Source organism: Giraffa tippelskirchi, chromosome 4 (assembly GCF_054371585.1).
Source record: "Giraffa tippelskirchi isolate mGirTip1 chromosome 4, T2T-mGirTip1v1.2.pri, whole genome shotgun sequence".
Lineage (NCBI taxonomy): Eukaryota > Metazoa > Chordata > Mammalia > Artiodactyla > Giraffidae > Giraffa > Giraffa tippelskirchi.
In genome coordinates, this window is record NC_137278.1 from 157149888 (window position 1) to 157166687 (window position 16800).

Genomic DNA, 16800 nt, shown 5'->3' on the forward strand with positions numbered 1-16800 from the left:
GCATATACTCCTAAATAAACAAACTCAGAACCTAAGGTTTTTCTTTTCTGAGTTAAACAATAATTTATTACTTTTAAGAATAGATTCTTACAAGAAAAGTTAATTAATCTAAGCATAAATTGATTAGAAAATGGGAAAAATAAATGAGGTGAGGAAAGAAAAATATACTTACAATTATTTAATCCCATGTGGTAGCAACTTGACTGTTTAAACCCAAGTAATATGTTGCTTTAATTTGAGCGTCAGTGTGAAATCTTTACTTATGGAATATTTCATAGACTTCCCAACTTGTTTGCTTCTGCCTTTGATTTTTCTATGCAATAACATACTTACATAATGCGTTGGTGGAATTTGGCAGTATTATCCTGGCCGTGTAGAGTGAGATGAACATATTGAAGGATAAATCCAGCAGAAAATTTATTCCTGAAGTTGATGAGGCCCTAAAAGAAAAGTGACAAGGTCCCAGGTGCTGATAGAAGGTGTTACATCCAGAAGACAAGCAAAGAGTTCAAGAGGTCCCTCAGGAAATGGTTGGTGACACGGTGGCAGAGGTTCTGTGGCAGTCCCACGTAGTCAATTCATGTTGAGTCTGAAAGGATGAGACTTGGGTAATATTGCAAGATTTTTTATTAAGTAACAGTGTCTCTGATACTAGCTTGTTGTTTAGGAGGATAGCTAGAAGAGCTGGAAATGGGAGAGAGAAGCAGCGAATCGAACCTTTGTCCTAAGTGTTTAACTGGTTGCACAGTAGAACCAACCAGAGACCAAGCTTTCCTGGAATGTGGGTCAGACTCAAAGAACTAAAGAGATAACAAAAAAGGGAAAGGAAAAGAAGAAAGTGGGATCAGAGCAGTAGTTACTTTGGTGAAACAGGCAAATAAAGAAGATAAAGTTATGTGTTTTGCTGGTTAATAAAGTGAAGCTCCTAGTTCCTAAGGAGCAAGCTCAAACTAATCTAGTAATATAGCATCTTACTTAGCTCTCAGTAACCTTTGTGAAAGGAAGATGGTTTAAATTTTTGTTTTCCTTTGCTTACCTTCCAGGGGGAATACTAGATTGACTAACTAGTGCTTCCACAACAAATAGATTTTTCTTTTTCCCTCAAAATAGTCACAGGGGATTGTTGCAGTGAAATAGAATTCAAATGTCTCTGGAGAGTGATGGTGTGATTAGCTCACCCTAAATTTAGCTGAATAATTTAAATTAGGTGTTCATGGGGAATAATTAAAACAAAGAAAAGATGTCAGAGAACAACTGCAAAGAACAATAGCAAGGAATTAGCAATCTTTGAAATTTTGGATTTCATATTGTCCAGGATATTTTATTTTTCCTGAAATAAATGTTAGCTGAGGTGATATATTTCAATGAATGTAAACTTGTGAAGAAGCAGAAAATAGCAAGAGGAAAGTGCTACCAGTAGATTCCATGTGCTATTCAAATGTTTTACTTTTTATAAAATTATTCAGATTCCTTTCCGTGGGTAATTTGTGTATTGCTTCTCATGTGTTCAATTATTTATTTAGATCAGTATGAATTTGTGAATATTTATTTAATAGTTTGAATTATATCCAATGCTAATTTATTTTGTTGCTAAATTTTTTTCCAGCTTTGGCCACTGGGAGCCCTCTCAATTGGCTACTGCTTCCTTTGACCTACTGCTATCATAGAGCTTTAAAAAGTCACTTCTTTATTTTCCGGCATTATACAATGCTTCAGGATCATCTTGTATATTCCTTACCATAGCCCTTTAGTCAGATATTTCTTCAATGATGCCTGAATACTTTTATTGGAGAATAGTATTAGAAAGTGTTAGTCACTCAGTTGTGTCCAACTCTCTGTGACCGCATGACTGTAGCCCACCAGGCTCCTCTGTCCATGGAATTCTCTAGGCAAGAATACTGGAGTGAGTTGCCATAGAAATTAGGATCTCAACTCTGGTGTGTTCATTGCTGTCACAGTGCCATTGATTCTAGGTCCTCTGTAGCTCAAATGATAAAGAATCTGCCTGAGAGGCAGGAGACCAGAGTTTGATCCCTGGGTTGAGAAGTTCCTCTGGGGAAGGAAATGACAATCCACTCCACTATTTTTGCCTGGAGAATTCCATGGACAGTTGCCGGAGTCCTGCTCCAGCCGGTCCAGGTTCCCTCAGGATGGACGGCGTCGGCGATACGAATGAGAAGACACAGCGAGTCTCGGTGTTTCCAAGTGTCTTCTGACTTTATTATTTTCAAGGCAGCTTTTATATTTTAGTAGCACATAGAAACAAGTGTTAAGTGTAGAGTCATGCCAAACCAGATCAATGGGTCAGCAGTTTTTGACCCTTATCGGAACCAGGACACTGTGTTTCTTAGTTACAAAAGGTTTTAAGTTATTTACATCATCTTCTGGCCTGAAGGCCTGCTAACATCCAGTGACTCCTTTATTGATAAGAGTTGATCAGCCAGAGCACTTTTGTGTCAGGCATAGAAAATACCAGAGTTACATTTTTTTTAGAAAATACAGGCACAGCAGATTATGACAAAGAAAGAATTTATAAACTCAGAGTTTCAAGGTAAAACCTGTTTTCTGTACTCTATCTTATGTCTTGAGCCTAACAGAGAAGAATGTGATCCCATAAAGTCATGGCACAGCAAGCTGAAACAATGTAGCGCCAAGGTCAGTGCTTAGCAAAATCACCAGCTGAATTAACAATCGTCTTATTATATGTATTAAAGCTAAACTTCTATTTATATAAATCTCTAACTATTATGTTTTCATTATATAGGCTAAATACGTTAAGAGCAAAAACATAGTGAGTAAATATAGACTAAGTAACAGTTTCATAAAGCAATATCTCTTATATTTCTTAATAAGCCTTTCTTTCTTACAAAGGGCTCTGTGCCCATTGGGGCTATTTGTGTGGAAGCTCTCAATGCTGTTTTGTTGTTAAGGAGCAGCCATGCACATTAACTCCAAAGGCACAGGTACATTTATTAAGCAAACCAATATGCTAGCAAGAGGAATTTAGATTAGCATACTCTATAGCTTAGATAATTTTATTAGGGTGCTATCGTTCAGGGGCCTTGTCGATTGAAGTTTCAGAATGATCTATTTTAGAAGAGAATCAGGAAAGGCCTTTTGCTTAAGTCACAGAAAATAAGAAGAGGTTTATTATAGCAAACATCAGAAAGACAGATATCATCTTTAAGGTGAGTGCTGAGGCAGCCTTCCGAGAATCCCTGAGGACTGAGTAGCTCTGCTTGAACAGTCCTTTTCCTCATGACTCTGTCATGGGTGGGATCTCGTGAGCTGGCTCCCGGCAGACAGTGAAGCCTGGCGGGCCATAGCCCATAGGGTCACAAAGAGTCGGACACGACTGAGCGACTAACACAGTCACACACACAAGAGGACAGAACCAGGGAAAACATATGAGCCTATGAACCTGTGTTTAAATACATTTGTATAATATTACTCTATCTTACCTTCTGGATTTATACTAAGCTAAAAATGAATCTATACTGTATCTTTGTTACCGATACATTATAACAACTTCTTCCTCTAGCTCCTCTGCAAGCTTCTACTGCAAAAGTAAGATTCCTGGCACCCACCATCCATTTACTTAACTCTTCAATTCCTATATAGTTATATATAACATTATCAAAATTATTGACCTATACAATGATAGGAAAATACTTTATAAGCTAGAGTGCAGAACTTATGTACCTTTTCTTTGTTTTTAGTCTTACAAATTTCAATCATTTTTGAAGTTACTTAGGTCAGCAACTTTGAACCCTACTCCCTTCAGTGAGATTATTGCAGACATTTAAAATACAGTTTTTTTTGGAGTCATATTCTGCATTCCATTCTGTGATTCCCCCAACCTCTTAAATGATTTTTTTAAACATTTGTGTAAATTAAGGTTTATCCATCTTTTTAAAAAATAATTTTTTGCTGTGCTATGTCTTCATTTCTGCAGGAGGGCTTTCTCTAGTTGTGATGAGTGAGAACTACTCTTTTAGTTGTGGTACACAGACATCTAATTGCAGTGGCTTCTTTTGTGGAGCACAGGTTCTAGGGCATGGGCTCAGTAGTTGTGATGCATGGACTTAGTTGCTTCATGGCATGTGAGATCTTTTTTACCAGGGATCAAATAGGTGTTCTCTACATTGTCAGTTGGATTGTTAACCACTGGACCACCAGGGAAGCCCAAGGTTTACTCTTTGGAATGTAATTTTCTGTGAATTTTGACAAATGCATAGGGCCATGAATTCATCATTACAATATTATACAAGATAATTTCTTTGCCTTAAAGTCCCCATTCATGTCACCTATGTAATCTCTTTTTCTCAATAATCCCTGGCAGCCATTGATCTTTTTTACATTATGCATTGTTTCCTTTTTCAAGGATATCATATAACTGAGATCATATAGTATGTTGCCTTTTCAAACAGGTTTCATTCAATTAAAAATATTGATTTATAGATCATCCATGTCTTTTCACAGTTTGATAGCTCATTTCTTTCTGTCACTGTATGTATTCATTTACCTTTTTAGGAGCATCTAGAATACTTCTAGTGTTTTGTAATTACAAATAAAGTTTCTAGCAAACATTTGCATACAGTTTTTGTGTGGACATGACTTTTCAAATCAATAGGGTAAGTATCTGCAAGGGCAATTGCTGGATTATGTGTATATTTATATATATATTTTTCTTTTTGCCACTTGGCTTGTGGGATCTTAGTTCCTCACCAGGGACTGAATGTGGGCCATGGTAGTGAAGCCTAGAATCTTAATCACTGGGTCACCAGGGGACTCAGGAAATCCCCATAGTATTTTAAAATTTATTTAATTTTAATTGGAAAATAATTGCTTTACAATATTGTGTCAGTTACTGCCTACATGAATCAGCCATAAGCATAGCTTTTTAAGAAACTGAGAAATTCCTTCCAAAGTGACTGCATCACTTTTGTGTTACCATTAGCAATGAATGAAAATATCAGACTTCCTGTTACTCTGCATTATCTTTAGCAATTGGTGTTGTTAATGTTTTACAGTTTAGTCATATTATGTGCATAGTGGTAGCTCATTATTGATATAATTTGCAGTTGTCTAAGGACAGTGATCCCTAACACCTTTTCATTCTAATCCCTCTGATTCAAGGAATTAGATCTGGTAGACACAGTGCCTGAAGAATTATGGACAGAAGTTGCTAACATTGAATAGAAGGCAGTGACCAAAACCATCTCAGAGAAAAAGACGTGCAAGAAGGAGAAGTGGTTGTCTGCGGAGGTTTTACAAACAGTTGAGAAAAGAAAAGAAGTGAAAAGCATGGGGAAAAGAGAAAGATATACTCAACTGAATGCAGAGTTCCAGAGAAGAGCAAAGAGAAAGAAAAAAAAAAAAGGACTTCTTAAATGAGCAATACAGAGAGGTAGAAAAACAAAATAATGGGAAAGACTAGAGGTCTCTTCAAGAAAACTGAAGAGGTCAAGGAACTATTTTATGCAAGAATTGACACGATAAAGGACAGAAATGGCAATGACCTAAGAAAAGCAGAAGAAATTAAGAAAAGGTGGCAAGAATGCACATAAAAAATACACAAAAAATGTTTTAATGACTGGGATAACTGTGATGATGTGGTCACTCACCTAGAGCCAGACATCCTGGAGTGTGAAGTCAAGTGAGTCTTAGGAAGTATTACTATGAAAAAAACTAATGGAGGTGATGGAATTCCAGTTGAGCTATTACAAATCCTAAAACATAATGCTGTTAATGGGCTAAATTCAGTATGGCAGAAAATTAGAAAACTCAGCAGGGACCACATGACTGGAAAAGATCATTTTTCATTCCAGTCCCAAAGAAGAACAATGCCAAAGAAGTTAAAGCTGCCATACTATTTCAATCATTTCACATGCTAGCAAAGTTATGCTCAAAACCTTCAAGCTAGCCTTCAGCAGTATGTGACCTGAGAACTTTCACATGTGCAAGCTGAGTTTAGAAAAGGCAGAGGAACAAGTAATCAAATTGCCAACATTCGTTGGATCATTGGAAAAGTAAGAAAATGCCAGAAATTCATGTACTACTGCTTCATTGACTATAATAAAGCCTTTGAATGTATGGATTACAACAAACTGTGGAAAATTCTTAAAGAGATGGGAATAACAGACTACCTTACTTGTCTCCTGAGAAACCTGTATGCGGGTCAAGTAGCAACAGTATGAATCAGACCTGGAATAAGTGACTGGTTCATAATTGAGAAAGGAGTACAACACGGCCTCCCTGTCCATCACCAACCCCGGAGTCCACCGAAAACCATGTCCATTGAGTCGGTGATGTTATCCAACCATCTCATCCTCTGTCGTCTCCTTCTCTTCCTGCCCTCAATCTTTCCCAGCATCAGGGTCTTTTCCAATGAGTCAGCTCTTCGCATCAGGTGGCCAAACTAATGGAGCTTCAACATCAGTCCTTCCAATGAACACCTAGGACTGATCTCCTTTAGGATGGACTGGTTGGATCTCCTTGCAGTCCAAGGGACTCTCAAGAGTCTTCTCCAACACCACAGTTCAAGAGCATCAATTCTTTGGTGCTCAGCTTTCTTCACCATCAAACTCTGACATCCATGCATGACCACTGGAAAAACCATAGCCTTGACTAGATGGACCTTTGTTGACAAAATAATGCCTCTGCTTTTTAATATGCTATCTAGATTGGTCATTACTTTCCTTCCAAGGAGTAAGCGTCTTTTAATTTCATGGCTGCAATCACCATCTGCAGTGTTTTTGGAGCCCAGAAAAATAGTCAGCCACTATTTCCCCTGTTTGTCCATCTATCTGAAGTGATGGGACCAGATGACATGATCTTAGTTTTCTGAATGTTGAGCTTTAAGCCAACTTTTTCACTCTCCTCTTTCACTTTCATCAAGAGGCTCTTTAGTTCTTCTTCACTTTCTGCCATCAGGGTGGTGTCATCTGCATATCTGAGGTTATTGATATTTCTCCCGGCAATCTTGATTCCAGCTTGTGTTTCCTCCAGCCAAGCATTTCTCCTGATGTACTCTGCATATAAGTTAAATAAGCAGGGTGACAATATACAGCCTTGACACGCTCCTTTTCCTATTTGGAACCAGTCTGTTGTTCCATGTCCAGTTCTAACTGTTGCTTCCTGAACTGCATACAGGTTTCTCAAGAGGCAGGTCACATGGTTGGTATGCCCATTTCTTTCAGAATTTTCCCCTGTTTATTGTGATCCACACAGTAAAAGGCTTTGGCATAGTCAATAAAGCAGAGGTATATGTTCTTCTGGAACTCTCTTGCTTTTTCGATGATCCAGCGGATGTTGGCAATTTGATCTCTGGTTCCTCTGCCTTTTCTAAAACCAGCTTGAACATCTGGAAGTTCACGGTTCACGTATTGCTGAAGCCTGGCTTGGAGAATTTTGAGCATTACTTTACTAGCGTGTGAGATGAGTGCAGTTGTGCGGTAGTTTGAGCATTCTTTGGCATTGCCTTTCTTTGGGATTGGAATGAAAACTGACCTTTTCCAGTCCTGTGGCCACTGCTGAGTTTTCCAAATTTGATGAAGTATTGAGTGCAGCACTTTCACGGCATCATCTTTCAGGATTTGAAATAGCTCAACTGGAATTCCATCACCTCCACTAGCTTTGTTCGCAGTGATGCTTTCTAAGGCCCACTTGACTTCACATTCCAGGATGTCTGGCTCTAGGTGAGTGATCACACCATTGTGATTATCTGGGTCGTGAAGATCTTTTTTGTATATTTCTTCTGTGTATTCTTGCCACCTCTTCTTAATATCTTTTGCTTCTGTTAGGTCCCTACTATTTCTGTCCTTTATTGAGCCCATCTTTGCATGAAATATTCCCTTGGTATCTCTAATTTTCTTGAAGAGATCTCCAGTCTTTCCCATTCTATTGTTTTCCTCTATTTCTTTGCATTGATAGCTGAGGAAGGCTTTCTTATCTCTCCTTGCTATTCTTTGGAACTCTGCATTCAAATGGGTATATCTTTCCTTTTCTCCTTTGCTTTTCACTTCCTGTCTTTTCGGACTTCCCTGGTGGCTCAGAGGTTAAAGCGTCTGCCTCCAATGCGGGAGACCTGGGTTCGATCCCTGGGTCAGGGAAGATCCCCTGGAGAAGGAAATGGCAAACCACTCCAGTATTCTTGCCTAGAGAATCCCATGGACGGAGGAGCCTGGTAGGCTACAGTCCACGGGGTCGCAAAGAGTCGGACACGGCTGAGCGCCTTCCCTTCCCTGTCTTTTCACAGCTATTTGTAAGGCCTCCTCTGACAGCCATTTTGCATTTTTTGTATTTCTTTTTCTTGGGGATGGTCTTGATTCCTGTCTCCTGTATAATGTCACGAACCTCCATCCAAAGTTCATCAGGCACTCTGTCTATCAGATCTAGTCCCTTAAGTCTACTTCTCACTTCCACTGTGTAGTCATAAGGGATCTGTTTTAGGTCATACCTGAATGGTCTAGTGGTTTTCTCCATTGTCTTCAATTTCGTTCTGAATTTGGCAATAAGGAGTTCATGATCCTAACCACATTCAACTCCGTTTTTGCTGACTGTATAGAGCTTCTCCATCTTTGGCTGCAAAGAATATAATCAATCTGATTTCAGTGTCAACCATCTGGTGATGTCCATGTGCATTGCACTTTAAATGTAGTTCTTTATACTTGTGAAATTAAGTGCATATTTTCAAGATAAATATTTATCAAGATATTATGTATTAATTATAGAATTTCTTTGTTCTGTATCATTTTAAAAAATGCTTATATTTAAAACTTCAAAATAAATCAAGCAAACCGAAACACTTCCACTTGCTTGAGCTCATTGATTGCCTTTATGACAGTTATTCTAAATTTTTTGCAGATATTTATTTACCTCCATTTTTTTTAGGGTCTATGTTTTGAGATTTATTTTGTCTGTTTGTTTGGGTCACTTTTCTATTTTTTTTTTAATGTTCCTTTTAACTCTGTGTTGTTATCTACACATTTGACAAAACAATCACCTTTACAGGGGAATCCATCACCATTCAGTCCACCTAGAGATTCTGAGGGATCTTTCAAATCTTTTCTGAGGCTGTGTCTTTTCAGATTTGTGTATGAAGATTCATAACTAGAAGATTTTGTCTACTTTTTTTTTTTTGCACGAAGCCCATAGTCTCTTGCTCCCTCTGTTTCTGTTTGCTGTAACTCAGCTCCTTGAAGCAACAGCACATCAACCAGCCCTTTTTTGACTTCAGTAGCCCTTAGGCATTTATAGTTTGTCAGGTCCCATAAAGGCCACAAGAAAAACTACACAGACACTAGTGCTTCCCCAGTCCCTGAAAAGCCCAGATGCCGGATACATGCTCCACTCTATTCTTTTTCCCCTTGGGGGAGAGTCACTGAGTTGCACTGGCCTCAGTCTGCTACAGGTGGGTCTTCTGGACATGAAATTTTCCAAAGAATCTATCTATCCATCTTTTAGTCACTCTATTAATTTATGCATGACATAGTTTATCTGTTGTTAGGAATTGCAAATAGTCATTAGGAATTTTTAGGTCTTGGAGAATTGCCCCTTTTAAAAGTCATTTTATGGAGACATTTTACTATATGAAAATAGAAAGTGTAACATTTATACATGAGATACGTTCCCAGTATTTCAGCAAACAAGAAGTAAAACACCTATTCTTCAGAGAAATCCTGACTTAGAAAATTCAGGAAGTCTTTTCCAAAATTTTGCATGTTTAGATATATTCACATAGAAAGTATGCACGATATTCCATTTACTTCTGGCCTATTTCTCATGCTCTTCTAGCAGTTTGGACATTGTCTTCCAAGTTTTCTGGTTCACTAGTGGTACAAATGTTGATAACATATTTATAATCCTTGGAGCATTTTCTTCTTGGCCCTTGTTGGTACATTTGATTCACTGGAGTATTTCCCACGAGCCTTGCCCAAGTGTGGTGGATTAAACAACGTGTGGCTCATGCAGGTTAAAATCCACATAAAAATCCTGTCCAGAAAGGACCACAGTAACTCCATATCTTGATTCTCTTCACTCTTTTTGCTTCCATGGCTACAATGGAAGATGTATTAAAAATACTATCTATCGAAATAAGATAACTCCGAAAGTGTTGAGAGAGAATGACTCTTAGAAATACTGGATTGCTTAGCCTAAAACTGAAATGGTTGCCAGTAAATTTTTAATAATTGAAACTGGCTCATGTGATGTATTTGTATGACAAGAAGAGGTAAGTTTGCAATGTTAAAGGCATATAAAGCATTCTTTTTCTTAGTGTTGATTTAGTCATTCTTGGCTTAAGCTATCATCCAGTTGAGTGGAATATTTTGGGGTAGCATTTCTTCCTGTATATGTCCAGGATTAGGAAAAGTGAACATATTAACATTTCATATTTGTCCTACTAATTTAGTTCTTTATTAGTTTTCAGAAGACTTCTTTCTGAGTTTGGTCCTCCTCTTTGAATATAGTTTTGATAAGTAGTACATGCTTCAGTTTCAGCAAAAAGAGCTTAGAGTTCCAATTTGTTCATTAACTAGTAGTATTATCTTCATTATATTACTTAAAGTTTCATGGTCAGCTTCTTCAAAAATAACATAAGAATTGTAATGAGTCAATGTGATACATGCATAAATCTTAGCATTGTCTCTCAAATGAGTTTCCTTGAAATGAATATTATTGTTTCCTAGAGAGACCCTCTTCCTCAAATATGATTATCGACTTTACCTTTAGGAAATAATAAAGAGCAATATTTTCTATTTGGAGTATATGCTTTAAAAGCTTTGTGTAGTTGAATTTTACTTATAATATAAATTAGCCCTCACAATTATTCCCTGAAATATTATCCCCATCTTCCGAGTGGAGAAACAAACAAACAAACCTAAAACTCAGAAAGAGCTGTATTTTTCATGTATTTCTCTTGGAATGCAAACCCTAAATAGTCTCACATGTTATATATGAAGTCCTGATGCCATATTATTATAACTTCTTTTCTTTTTTAAGTTAAAATTATCTTCAAATATAGATACTAGTTAACAAACCGAGTCAATCAGGGAAGAATTATAGCATCTCTATGAAAACCTATAGATTTTGAGAGTAATTTAGGTAATTACAATTTTCCTTCATTATTCCTGTTCATACTGGTTGGTGCTTTGATCTGATTGACTTAATCTGACTCACTTTTTCCGTTAAGAAAAAAGCAACGACATTTTTTTTTTCAGAGAACTCAGAGAAACAGAATTCTGAACTAACTGTAGGACTATTTGAAGGCAGTCTTAAAGCAATAATCTGAAAATAATCTAAATTAATTCCTCTTATGGGTTTTTGTTTTTACTGCCGTCATGATGAAGTTCTTATGTCATATTAGATGTCAGCAAGCACAGTCAAGAGTGAAGTGGATCATTCCAGAAAAAGTTCAGGTTGTTTTAAACTCAAAATTTACCCCAGAAATCAAATTACCACCAATATTCTGTTCTCTTCCATGACAAAATAACCTAGCATATAAACCTAACAGAGAAAATGATAGTCAAGTAAGAGGGAACGATAGAGAATTGGAACACTGTTTAGCAATGCTGAGGGTGCAAATTGCCTTGAGGATATATGTTTATAGAAATTGATTTTCATGTTCAGTGAGCTACAAGACTGATTTGATAATGAGATATCTAAGACATTAAAATTCATTTAAAAAAAGAACAAAAGGATTGAAAGGAATATGAAGTTTGTTTTCCTAAATTCCACAGGCCTAGGGGGAAAACTGTCTTTACTGAGAGAACTCTTAGCTTCCTTTTAAAATGAAAGCATGTTATCATTACTGTTATATAGGAAGACAAAAATAAGGGCATTTCCTTGCTACCCTTGGATTAGTCCAAAGTACTAGCAAAATAGTCCTTCTATTAAGGAATATTAATGTAGATAAAAGGAAAAACCTAAAAGTATAACATGGAGTAGAAAGCTATATATATATATATATATATATATATATATATATATATATACATATATGTAGCTCTATATACACGCACACACACACACATATATGTATATCTTTAAAGTGACAGAGAGAGAGAGAGAACAATAGCATCATTCAGATAGGAGACATCCTGAAGAAAAAAATGTTCTTTGGAAGATAATTTTTTTTATGCTTTATTTTAGATATTCATACAATTTGATCTTCTTAGCCCATGACACAGATCCAGTATACTGAACATGCACTCACCTCCTCTGTACTCTGGACTCTCTACAGTGATTCTCAAACATTTTGGCACTAAAGACAGTTTATGTGGAAGAAAATTATTCCATGGACCGAGGGCAGAGGTGTGGTTTCAAGAGGATTCAAGCGCATTACATTTATTGTGTACTTCATCTCTATTATTATTACATCAACTCTACCTCAGATCATCAGACATTAGATCTCAGAGGCTGGGGACCACTGCTTTAATATCTGAGGAGGTCGTGACGATGAATCCATTAGATGTGGCTTCAGATTAGGAGTAGGAGTTTGGGAAGGTAAATGTGAGTGTGAGTCAGAGTGAAATCTTAGAAATTGTTTCAATTGTTGAAGATTTAAGTCCAATGACTTTCACTTGGGAGACAGACCTAGGTGAGTGATCTTTTTCCTGACGTTTTTGAATTTTCTATATATTAACTAGCAAATAACAATACAAAACTAGGTGAAAGTTTAAGAAATAATATAATTTTACCAGGTTTGAAGAAAAGCCAAGATTCTCAATGGGAGAGAAATCTTTTAGGGAATGATTTTAAAAAAGTCAACAGGTAGCATTTCTATTCCAGTATTTCAAACACTTAGAAAAACCTAGGTTAAAATTCCTGGTTTTCATATTTAGGGGGTGTGATTTGGATAAAATTTTTAAAAGCATTTTTAGCATAGTTCCAATCAGTAAAATGGAGATTTTTAAAAGAAACATTTTATGGAAAACACACACAGTGGCATGTAGTAAATTCTTTTAAAGAGAGTTCTCTATTTTTATTAAGTTGTTTCTAAGATCACCCAAGTTAAATCAGCATGGCATAACATGTTCAGAAATAAATTCCAGTGTAGTCCATGAATAATTCTTTTTTCTTTAAAGTCTTCGGTTTCTGTTTTCTCTTGAAAGTTACTCAGAAGAAGAAGAAGATGAGAAACTACACGGAAATAACCGAGTTTATCCTCCTGGGATTGTCAGATGATCCACAACTTCAGGTTGTGATTTTTGTCTTTCTGCTCATCACCTACATGCTCAGCATCACTGGGAACCTGACCATTATCACCCTGACCCTGCTGGATGTCCACCTCCAGACCCCCATGTATTTTTTCCTCAGAAGTTTCTCCATATTAGAAGTGTCATTCACTACTGTCACTATACCCAGGTTTCTGGCCACCATTATTACAGGAGATAAAACCATTTCTTTTAATGATTGTATGGCTCAGTTATTTTTTTTCATTTTCTTGGGAGTCACTGAGTTTTATCTTCTGGCTGCCATGTCCTATGACCGCTACGTTGCCATCTGCAAACCCCTGCATTACATGACCATCATGAATCATCGAGTCTGCACACTGCTTGTCTTGGCTTCTTGGCTGGTTTCATTCTTAACCATATTTCCATTACTCGTGTTCTCCCTACAGCTTGATTATTGCAAGTCCAATACTATCGACCATTATACTTGTGATTTTTCCCCCCTTTTGCAACTTTCTTGTTCAGACACCAAATTCGTAGAGATAATGGTGTTTTCTTGTGCTGCGTTTACTCTGATGTTTACTTTGGCATTAATAATTCTGTCCTACATGTATATCATCAGAACAATTTTGAGGATCCCTTCTACCACTCAGAGGACAAAGGCCTTTTCCACGTGTTCTTCACACATGATTGTCATCTCCATCTCTTATGGCAGCTGCATTTTCATGTACGTGAATCCATCAGCAAAGGACAGGGTCTCTTTGAGCAAGGGAGTAGCTGTGCTAAATACCTCTGTGGCCCCCATGCTAAATCCATTTATTTATACCTTAAGGAATCAGCAAGTCAAGCGAGCCTTCATGGGCATGGCAAGGAAGAATGTACTTTTTTCAAGGAAATGAAAAAATAGAAGTCCTATTTGATAAATTGGAGGCATAATGAAATGCAGTTAAATAAAACTCAGAACTTTTCAAAATCTATTAATTTTCATATTGTCTCCATAGAGCTATTTTTTCATTACTCATACTTTCATTGACAGCAACTTCACAAGCCTATTGTATTCATTTTTTTCTATTCGAATTCCCATCCTTCTCTCATGCACTTCCCTTCCTTTGGGCTCAGATTTTTATTCTGTGCTTTCCAGTTGGCACCAGGGGTAACGAATCCACCTGTCAATGTAGGAGACACAAGAGACACAGGTTCAATCCCTGGGTGCATAAGATCCTCTGTAGTAGGAAATGGCAGCACACTCCAGTATTCTTGCCTTGTTCTATGAACAGAGGAGTCTGATGGGCTACGGTCCATGGTGTCGCAAAGATCTCCGTCATTGTGCAGCTGCATGCATGTGTTCAACTCTGTAATTATGAAACTGCCATTTCCTTCTTTGAAACTTTTAAAATTCCATTTCTTCCACAATATTTCTTGGGAAATTAAATTCATACAGAAAGAGGCAGAGCAAGAATGTTCAAGAGAGACCTGTGTTTCATGATTTCATTCTTTCTAGTAATTCAGGAAATAATAAATCTTGTGAAATTGTCCCTCTTTTGGGGAACTGTTTAATTAACACATATAACATAACGATTTCTAATAAAAGCCTGAAGAATTAAATATTATTGGAAACCATAAGTGACTGCATTTGCTATAGTCAGTTGTATATTTAATGCTTGATGTCAAGCTGTTTTTTTTTAAAAATAATCAACAGCTGACAGTTTTTACAATTTTCTCATATTAATGGTTATTTTGAGTTAATATTGTACACATATAATGCATCCAATTACCTAATTAAATGACAAACAATTAATAGGGATAAAAATGCTAAATGGCAAAATTTTACTGTGTATGAATCTGAGATTTTCTTTTGTTAAAAATTTGTATGTTCACTCCATTTTAAGCATTATAATGTAGCATTGCATTTGAAAATGTATTGATTAGAATTTAGAAGATGATTATGCAAGATCTTGCAATTCTGGCACTAAAGGTTTGGTTTTTTTTTTTTCACTTTTCCATGAAGTCAAAATTTCAAATAATACTGAATGTTATCCAAACTCATCTTAAATTTTCTAACCATTTTTCTAGAAAGACTGTAATTGTAATTCATTGAGCTAAATTCTTCCTGATATGCATGTATTGTACTCACTTGAGAGACTTAGATCCATACTATGCTGAAAAACAAAGAAAACAACTTTAGACATTACTAAAGAGTTTTCCAGTTTGAAGAGTCATGGAGCTACTATCTCCTACCTTTTTGTTGAAACAATAATTTCTACAGTGAATTGGAAATATTTGAAAATACTGAGGTTTAGAATTGATTGATGATGTGAGTTTTGATACCTGAATAAAAATATACCATAAACTAGCTAGTTACAATTTCAGGAATTAAAAGAACAGTAAAATTATTTCAAAAGATATGAGGGAGTTTATGCTGATATCAGATAATGTGACTCTCTATATAATTCTACACAAACTCTTTAGTGGTTATTATAAAGGTTTCAATCAGTATAAGCATTTTAATTATCTGTATCAGAAGTCAACACAATTTATGTCTAAAGGGCACTATATTAATAATTTGGAATTTGGAGGCCTTAGCATCCCTGATGAAATTACTCAACTCTTCCCCCTCTGTAGTACAAGTGAAGCTATAAACAATGTGTGAATGAAAGGGCTCAGGTGTGTTCAATTAAACTTTTAACACAAAGAAGAGGTGGGCCAACTGTGGTCCATGGGCCTATGTTTCAGACTTTTCCATAAACATTGGCTAGTATATTATTTCTTGTTTGATATAAGGTAATTTGACTAAAATTTGAAAATTCAATAAACGATGTAAGATTTTTAAACTTAACAGCAACTTTTATTCATTTATTTATCTATGTTTTGTTAAGAAGGTGAATGAGCAAAATCTTATAAAATATTTCCAGAAGAAAAGATGAGGCAAACATTTCTAACTCATTTTTGGACATTTATATTGTTCTTGGTATTAAAAGATTAAGTGAGAAATAAAGTCACCAGCAATTTGACTCATAAATAAGGAGATAATATACTAAAAGAAATGGTCAAAACTAGTATTTCATGTTACATCTGGTCTTATCCCAAAGATAATTTATCTTTAGAAAATTTATTTGTGGAATTTACCTCAAAAAAGGACTAAAAATGAAAGCAAAGTTTGAAAAATAAAATCACATATCTTCTGATAAAATGAAGTGATCATTCATGATTTTTTAAAGTTTCTTAGAAAAATAAAACAGAACATTATTTCAGTAGCATAAGTAACCTGACTAGATCATCACAACTGGATATGCTACACGCTCATTGTTTGGCTCCAATTTGAACAAGTCAATGAAAAATGATGTTTTTAGACAATTTGGTACCTAGGAGTATATTCCCAAAGGCTCAGTGGTAAAGAATCCTCCTGCCAATGCAGAAGACTCAGGAGGTATGGGTTCAGTCCCTGGGTCAGGAAGATCCCTGGAGCAGGAAATAGCAACCTGCTCCAGTGTTCTTGCCTGGGAAATCCCATGAGCAGAGGAGCCTGGTGGGCTACAGTCCAGGGGGTCACAAAGAGTCAGACACAGCTGAGTGACTGAACATGAACATGCACAAGTGTGAGAAAGGTGAGAAATGACACCAAAGA

The 16800-nt window shown here is 36.4% G+C and overlaps 1 protein-coding gene and 1 non-coding gene across 10 annotated transcripts; both read left to right on the forward strand.

Annotated features, from left to right (window-relative positions):
- The first annotated feature begins 1893 nt into the window (after window positions 1-1893).
- On the forward strand, window positions 1894-14152 carry LOC145544613 (olfactory receptor 6C1-like). 9 transcript variants are annotated; one of them, XM_081587477.1, is made up of 3 exons: window positions 1894-2655; window positions 5140-6032; window positions 13116-14152. In XM_081587477.1, the coding sequence occupies exon 3, from the start codon at window positions 13136-13138 to the stop codon at window positions 14072-14074; it is 939 nt and encodes a 312-aa protein (XP_081443603.1). In that variant the 5' UTR covers window positions 1894-2655; window positions 5140-6032; window positions 13116-13135; the 3' UTR covers window positions 14075-14152. The 9 variants fall into 9 exon arrangements, with proteins under 9 accessions (XP_081443603.1, XP_081443602.1, XP_081443604.1 ...); XM_081587476.1 differs by lacking the exons at window positions 1894-2655; window positions 5140-6032 and adding exons at window positions 8084-9415; window positions 12245-12601; XM_081587478.1 differs by lacking the exons at window positions 1894-2655; window positions 5140-6032 and adding exons at window positions 8084-9415; window positions 12245-12507.
- TRNAW-CCA (transfer RNA tryptophan (anticodon CCA)) lies at window positions 8043-8115 on the forward strand. The gene has a single exon. It is a non-coding gene; the product is annotated as a tRNA-Trp (tRNA).
- Window positions 14153-16800: the final 2648 nt, after the last annotated feature.

Excerpts from the sequence above, each read along its gene's own strand:
- LOC145544613 (XM_081587473.1), top strand. The coding sequence starts at position 11,369 with ATGTCAGCAAGCACAGTCAAGAGTGAAGTGGATCATTCCAGAAAAAGT. Across the intron at positions 11,421-13,115 it reads TCATTCCAGAAAAAGTTCAG|TTACTCAGAAGAAGAAGAAG; the intron begins GTTGTTTTAAAC and ends TTCTCTTGAAAG.